This window comes from Mycetomoellerius zeteki, unplaced genomic scaffold (assembly GCF_001594055.1).
Source record: "Mycetomoellerius zeteki isolate Tzet28-1 unplaced genomic scaffold, Tzet1.0 scaffold135, whole genome shotgun sequence".
In the NCBI taxonomy this organism is placed as follows: Eukaryota; Metazoa; Arthropoda; class Insecta; order Hymenoptera; family Formicidae; genus Mycetomoellerius; species Mycetomoellerius zeteki.
The window spans coordinates 4251685-4260592 of NW_017256287.1; the positions used below are offsets into that span (position 1 = coordinate 4251685).

The following is an 8908-nucleotide window of genomic DNA, read 5'->3' on the forward strand; positions in this document are numbered from 1 at the left end:
GACCATCATCGTAAAACGGAGCTCTCTCTGATCTTTAATGTTTATGGGTCTTTAAGTCTCCTTCACCTCTTTTGAAATCCGTCACGTTACATCAACTGCCCTGCTATACCCGTCGACAATTCTACGTGTCACCGTGTAGATGTTGAACGTGTGCAAGCACTCAGCATCGGTCAATGTAGTTGAAAAATCGGACCGCTTGTGTAAACGTTATAAAGCGATGCGGCTACAGCTGTCGTCGGCGCGGAGAAGAGTAAGAGAAAAGAGAAGCAGATATTTAGCTCTCTTTCTCGGGAAGGAAGCCAATCTCGAGAGTAGGTCGTAAAAGCGGTCGTGTTTACTCCTCGCGGAGGTTTCACGACCGGCAACCAAGCCAAGACTAGCGTAAACGTGCATTCTTTTTTTAGGATGCAATGCAATTCTTCCTCCAACTACTTTTTTCCTCTTGCTGATAAAGATTGACATCGAACTGCATTCGGAGATATCGCTTAATGATCGCATTGAAAAGGCGCCGTACTGTCGTAAAGTCTGCTGTATTAGTTGAAACTTCTCTGATTTCTCGTCGGGAAACTAATGAATGATAAGCTAACGATATTTTTGGATACTATTGCCTTTTGTGATCGAAACATGGACCGCAGACTTGGCGTAGAAATGTATATTTTTATGCTTACATTCATGCATAGGGTGGCCAACTCTTGATCAGCCAATTTTGGGATATCAACCTTAAAATATCGGGACACAAAAATATATTTTTATAACAAAAATATTGTTATAAAAATACCTTACGTACAAAACTAATCAAATTAAATAAGATATACATATAGATAAGAGAGAGAGAGAGAGAGGATATATATATAGATATACATATAGATAAGATATATATATATAACTATGATAAATGAAGAATCTATTTATTAATAACATCAATTATAATAAAATGGAATAATAACCTATTACTGCGAGTTAAAGTTAACAGTCGGTAATTTAGTAAGGGATTGGTGAGAAAGAGATCCTTAATATTATTCTTATACTAATGAATTTTACGTCAATTTACGTTATATGATAAATCAAGGTAAATGGCGTCCCGCTTAGAGTTATTTCGAGACACCCCTATAAAGAGTAAAAAATCGGGATGTCCTGCAAAATTTGAGACTCTTGGTCACTCTAATTATAACGTATTGTTTGTAATTCTATCAATATTGTCACGTCAATATTATCCATATCGATCACATATCAAAATCATCGTACTAAATTTTTGTAATTTAATGACAGCTGTGCTTGTTGAATTCTATTTCCGCTTGTATGTACATTCACTTCAGGTTTCGCAAAGTTTGTGTTTATTAAATCAAGGGGAAAGCTTGTAAAGTACACAGATGTGTGCACTCTTCACTTTTTGACAGTTATAAAACTTAAAACATAGAACATATCGTGGCGGTATGATACCAAAGGAAATATCTGGATCCACAATTATAGATAGGGGAGACTCGCATGGTCCGCGCGAAGATAAATAAAAGAGCTCAGGGTTTCGCTCTCTGATAGATTTATGACCACGCATTATGGTTCCCAGCGCACACGGTGTGACGGTTAAATAGTATTCAGGATCACTACGGAACATTTGTTACTAGTCAGAATAAATTATATGCCAAATGTTAGAGACTATTATTATATTTTATATTCAGTAAGACGGCATTCTGTAACAATGTTGACAATGAAAACAATCGTGAATGTTAGATTTGAACGTAACAGCGCGATAGAAATAAGTAAACCAACTTGTTTGTGCGATTTAAATGTCAGCAACGTCTCGCATTACTCTTTCACGAATTTACCGCTCTATTGTTTACTATAAATTAGAGACTCGATAATAAAGTCTAGCCATGAACGATTTTGCCAAAATTCGACGAGAACGGAGGGTACACATGTACATATATATACTGTCTTCCTATATATATATATTATCTCACTCTACTTATACGTATGCTATTTCATTTTATAATCTTAATCCTCCGTCAGCAATGTGAAATTTTTACTCTTCGTCCGCAATCTAGCTTTTCCAACTTTACTGCAGATTTTTATATTTTGTTCTGGATTCTATATAAATATTTAAAAAAATTCTTACACACTTGTAAAAACTTTAACAATAAACTGTTACTATCATAGAAATTGATCTATTAGCATTTACAATCAAAAAGTTGAGTGTGCCTTTAAAGTCTAATATGCGATGGAGAATTAATTAAAATTACAGACTGAAGCAATCTAAGAAGTTTATTCTGTAACCCTTAATGAATATAATTGTAACGTTATAGTGTCGTTGCACAGGTTTTGTACTTGATGAAAAAGCTGCGCATATTGAAATGCTACAGTCGTTAAGAGTTACAAAATAGGTCCCTAAATTAGAGTGAGATAGTATATATAGGGAGACAGTATACATACACAGTAAAAACATTTTGTATTTGTATTAAAAACGGTCCATTCAAGTTCTTGTTAAAATTTTATGTTGATTTTTTAACATATTCGAATTAATTTAATATAATGTAATTATGTTATTTAAATATTTTGTGTTCAATTGATATTCAATATTTCTTAGTGTCAAAATAACAATTTATGAGTAAGTATTCAAATAATAAAAAAAATATATTTTTAAATTTTAAGATAAAAACGTAAATTTTAAGGTAAATGACTAAAATGCGTGTTAATTTAACGTATAAATATGTTAATTTTATTTAAAAAATATCCTGTTTGCTTATAAATTGTGTTAATAATTACTTTTTTGTGTTACTTTTTTACATAATATTTGTTATTTTCTAACATATTTATCTTGTTAACACAAAAATTTGAGTAGATCGTAGGACATATGAAATGTGTTTTTAACATAAATTTTCCAACTTTGTACTCTCACAGGATATTGACAAAATCGTTCGTAGCCAAACTCTGTTGCATACTACAAATGATCAAAGCCGGCTTTGATTGAAGGTCAGAAGAGAAGCACAGATTTTCCATAAGCGTAATTCCTAAAATTTGAGCATGAAGTATTTATATTATAATACAAGCGCGATACATATTTCACGATAGCGACCGCGGATTAATTATTCCCAGACACTTCCACAAACGTGATAACGTTGCGTAAATGAGAGATCGATGGTGTAGGAGAGACGGCGTACGGCACGGGTGCAGTCAGCGTACGCGGTGCAACGTACATACATACGTGTTGCCAGCCGGCGACCGTGGTGCAGAGAAACACCGATCGATTTTTGCCCCGGTATAGAGGATTTAATCCACACTGGTACGGCCATTGTGTGTATGCAAAATCCGCGCAACACTCGCCGGACGTAGACTGGCGAATCACGAACCTACGTGTGTCATATTGTACATTTTTACCAGTCATATCTAGCCTTTTTTCTCATCTCCTTTTTTCGGCACTCGACGAACAGAAATACCGCTTGAACGTTTCACGTTACGAGTATTTTACTCTTGCACCATGCACTCGACGCCGCTCATTTCGTAACGGTTCCCGTTTCTTTGTACATACGAATGCACATATCTCCTATAAATCAATAAAATTGGACGCATGTATACTCTTTTCATTGATGATCGTACGAACGATGATACGTAGTTAATTATTGTTATTCACACTTATTTTTTGAAAGGAAAATTTATTTAATATTTATTTAAAGAAAGAATTTTTATGCCCTTAGTACAATAATAAAGTTAAATTATGATTTTGGATGAACTTTTAGTATTTACGATGTGTGTATTTATATCGATTGATTGATATATTTTATTAACAAGATGATATTTATTTTTTTTCATAGCGGCACCTGCTTATGGCCAAGATGGCGATCTCTACTTTTCGGTGAGCCCCGCGGAACACTCGGTTGTCGAAGGACTTCCAGTTCGCTTGAGATGCGAAGCTCAGCCGAGCTCGCATGTTAAATATTCGTGGAAAATAGACGGACAGCCCCTCGCTCCTAGCCCGCGAAGGCATCAGGTCGAGGGTGATCTTTATATCACTAGGGTCAATCGAATCTTGGACAGCGAGAAGTTCGTTTGCGTGGCCACACACGAGGAAACTGGCTATTCGATCGAGAGCTCGCCCGCCAAGATCGACGTTCAATGTAAGTCTTATCATTCGTACACTGAAAGAACAATTTTGCTGAAGAATCTAAAACTTTGGCTAGATACAGATAATAATTGGCTAGATACAAATAATTTTGTTGGACCATCAAAATAATTTTGCAAAAATCTTAAACACGATGAGCAATACTATAAAATGTTTTCATATTCTAGCTAGCAATTTTGTAGTCCTCCCTAATTGTTTTGATGATCCAGCAAAATTATTTTTCAGATGTGCATCTAGCTGAATTTTTAGCTAGATTCAGCAAAATTGCTCTTTTAGCATATTAAATATATCAGCGCATGTTTGTGATTCATTATGTCAATATAACACTATTTGCTTTTAGTTTTAATTATATACATATTTTGATCCGGGTTTCAAATATTTCGTTTTATATATATATATATATTATATATATATATTATAGCTTCATAATATACAACAAGGATTTGAAATTTGATATACATTACTCTTATATTACCATTATCATATATTACCATTTTCATATATTTGAATACACTAATTTGTATACATAACTTATATTTACAAAGAGTATTTTTAAATAAATATTTATTTTCATACAATATTGTAACATATTCGTTGCTTGAAATCTAAAATATCATATATGTATGAGTTTTGACGGTACTAGTTTTGAATAACTGTTGTAACAGGAAAATGTATGAATTACAGTTTATCTCGTCATGAAAAATAATGTGCAAATTTATATATATGAAGCACGTACACATATATGAGTGTACTCTCTGACAACGGACTCAAATTAATTTTAGGAATATAATACTTACATTGTTGCATGTATTATGGAACTGTTTGGAATGGATTCTAGTCGGGATGATTACGTTTTTTCTAGAAAACATATTAGATATTTAGAGAGTAACTAAACAATTTCGATCGAAATCCATTCCGAATAATTCCATAACATGCTTAAGTGCGTGATACTTATTGTTAGAATAAAATTTGATATCTGGAAATACGATTCAGTAATTGTATTTAGAGATCAATATTAATTGTGAGAAATAAAACGGATTTTCCTTATTATGTAAAATTTGACGCTGTGAAAGACGCTGACAAGTAGCGTATAATTATTATGATAAATGTCTAATTTCATAAGTAACAAATGTAATAATTAATAAAAAAATCATCATTTACACATTCCACCGTTGGTCTATCGTTACCTTTTAGGCTTATCTCTCTCTTTTTACATTATTTATTGCTTTTACGTAAAATAACATTTACAAGAATTAATTACAGTTGCGCGTAATAATTACCAGAATAATCGCTTCCGACGTTAATTGCACGCAACTTGCATTTTGTTGCTGTATATTTGACAGAACAATAAAAGAAAATAAATGAAAAAAGTATAATAAATTCTATGGTCTACTTGACATTCGCGAATCTTACCAATTAACGCAATGAATGAAATTTCAAACAGGATTTCGAACTCATTAAACTAACAAAATACATATATTGTTGATAAACACGATTAATATATCACGATTTTCGAAACGATGACTACTACATAAGCAAATATATCGAATTCTTTAAAATAGCAATTTATTCGCATTTTATGAGTCCACATGCTCTCAATTCGATAAAAAGCGAGTTACGTTTGAATCTTTAAACGCTCAATATTATTGTACAATCAATATTATTGCATTTTGGAAGTCTTCTCCTCAATTATTGTGTATAATATTATATAGATACATAGAGAGAATTTTTTTTTAAATTTACCCTGAAAAATATGATAGTTGTGATACAATACAATATATTTTAATTAAAGATTTTTACCATGCACTTCAGTAAAATTAATCAAACTTATTGTATACTTTATTGTAATTTTATTAATGAATGAAAGAGGTTTACATTAAAATTCTTCAAAATACGATTATCTCAGGACTATCATTTCAGGGTAAACTCTAAGAAAAAATTTTCTTCGTGTACTTTATTTAAACAGTTCAAAAGAATCTAAAGGTTCAATATAACCTCCAAACGATTAATAATATTCAAAATATTAAATATATATATGTATACAATATTGATTGTCTAATTGTAAGAACCGCTTTAAATTAGAGTAAAATTTAGAGAATGATATGAGACAATAAATTACTTGACTATCATAGAATATTAAACGTATTATGTGAAATAAAAGTACGTTAAAAATATTTCATTTCTTCTGGTTCAAATTAATAATCGAGAAATACGGCTTCTCGATATTTAAATGATTCAAACTGTCGACTCATATATTATTCCGCGTTAACGATCTCAAAATGATATAGGCAAATTATATTTCAACTGGAATTCAAAATACGATAACAAAGGATTATCCGAATTCAAGCGTCGTTGAGGAGATAATTATTACCCATAAATATCGCAAAAGAATAATTTATCTTTTTTTCTATCGCGCGCGGCGTTTCCCATATATATATATATATATATATATACTTCTGCTTTAAATTGCGCGAAATATTCGCTACGAAAAATAATCATCGCTTTGATATAATTATGAATTCGCTAAACGAATCGTAATTTGTATTTTATTCGTAATTACGATTAATAATTGAGAGATATGATGACGTTTGGTGTCTTTTAACATTTATTATGTTTTTTTTTTAAACTTTATTAAGTCAGGAGACCCCTATGCATTTCTATTTTTAATTTTTGAGACTCTGGTTCTAATAAAATTTTTTATGCCACAATTAGTGTTTAGGGGTAAAAAGAGTTTCTTTCTAAAAATTTAGTTGGTGACAGAATATTTGGAAAAAAGATATAAGGATTGAAAATGGAGACTAAGAGTAAACGACCCTTTCTTTTTAAGTATTCTGAGAAATACTTAACTAATAAATGACTTTTGTCTACTTATCTGAATATAAAGTGATATAATTGTTTTATTTGAATAATTTGATAATGATTAATTCCTTTCAATTACCTACGAAAAACAAATTAATATGTTCTAAATAAAGAGCTTAATAAAAATCTTATAAATTCTTTATAAGGATTTAATAAAATTCTATATATAGATTTTATATAACCTTATAAATGTATACTATCCTTTGCATCTTTTAATTAGTTTATATTAACAACTTATTAAGTTTAATAAGCCTTTATTGAACCTTATTTGAGTCCAATTTATACAATTTAATTAAATCTTAATAAGTTTTTAATAAGTTGTATTAATAAGTTTTAATATGGTCTTAATTTATATGTGTGTTTGTATATACAGAGCACAAAGTCGTCTAAAAGATGACTAAAAGATGACTAAATTAAGACTTCTTTTAGTTTTTATATTATATATATAACGTTTAATAAGATATATCAGATTCCTAAATCAGTTTTTACAAACTGATCTTAACTCATCAACTGATCTTTTTTATTTTAAATAATTTTATTTTAAATAAACTAATTAGACATTTTAGACGACATATATACAGATTTTAAAGACAGTTTAAATGGTCGATTAATTTTATTAATCATAAAGGTGCGCTTAATGTTTCATTTTTTTGTTTCAAAATTATTTAATTAATTAATTTCATTATTAAACCTCTATTATAAAATGATTAATTGATTTAGATTTCAACGATTTAGATTTTTTATATAATCATTCTCTCTTCTTAAACCATTTCCGGAAAACATAAGATTGGAAAACTATTATGCATATATGTGATTATATTATCTATAATTTTCTCTGTAAAATTAATTATTAAATCATGAAAAGTAAAAGGGTTATATGTCTCAAGATCAGTTTTATGTGAGTTCTTTAATTGGATCGCTATTACAAATATCAAATATTAAATTTATTCTTGAAGTCTGTCTATATAACTGATCCATCTATTAAATTAGAACTTTTTTAAATAAACAGTTGGGCACCTTCTAATCCTTCCTTCCTCTATCAAGCGTTGCAATGGCGCTCGTATACATAACTTATATTAGTACGAACTTAGTTTAATGCAGTCGTGCTCATATCTAATGCTGTTTGGCGAACGTCGAATTAGTCGAACTTATTACCGGACGTCTCGGTATTAACGAACATTAATATGGCTCATTACTTATTCGTACGCGTGTTATACTATCCGTACAGAGACGTGCGAGTTAAATATTCCTCTCGAGAGTTTCCAGGACGAGACGAAAATCGGTGAGTTGTATGTAGCGATGTATAGTCCTCATAAAGTGTACACTCACTATTCAATGATGCGACTGCATCGGTCCGATAAACCGATATAATCCGTCGTTCAGCCAACACCATCGTTGCTTAGTCAACAAAGGGACGTGAGGCGATGGTGGACCTCGTCATCATTGCCCGGGGGATTTTGAGAGAGAATGAAGGAAGGGCTCGCCGCCAAAGCAACATCGTCGCTATGGCATTTTTTAATCGTCCCGTCTCCGCAAAAGCGTAGATCAAACGCTTCGTGTGCAGAAATTACACGAACCGAACAGAGTGAAACAGAGAAGAGATGGAAGGAGTCAGGTTCGAGAGGGAACAGGAGGAAAACGATAAAGGGGAGTTCCGCGGAGATACGGAGGGGGGTTTCCGTAGAGGAAGGCAGAAATCGATTCGTGATGGTTCGAGTTACGGCTTCCCCCCTCCCCCCACACCCTCTCCAATTATTCGCCCGCGCGACATTAATTAAGCAAGATAATTTGCTCTCGAACCGCGCGCTGCCTGATATGGCGTCCGCGGTAACCGGGCAGAACTGCCGTTCTCGTGTTCACATTTTAATGATTCACATACGCCCGAGGTTTCGTTCTCTAGCTGGAAATATAATTTCGCGAATATTGAAAGAGGGA

General features: G+C 31.9%; 1 protein-coding gene across 1 annotated transcript in view; it reads left to right on the plus strand.

Moving 5' to 3' along the window:
* LOC108731662 (tyrosine-protein kinase-like otk) overlaps nucleotides 1-8908 on the plus strand; it is a 59263-nt gene that overhangs the window by 11332 nt on the left and 39023 nt on the right. Inside the window, exon 2 of the mRNA XM_018462081.1 lies at nucleotides 3807-4109. Coding sequence (XP_018317583.1) covers nucleotides 3807-4109 — 303 coding nt within the window. The remainder of the gene's footprint in view (nucleotides 1-3806; nucleotides 4110-8908) is intronic.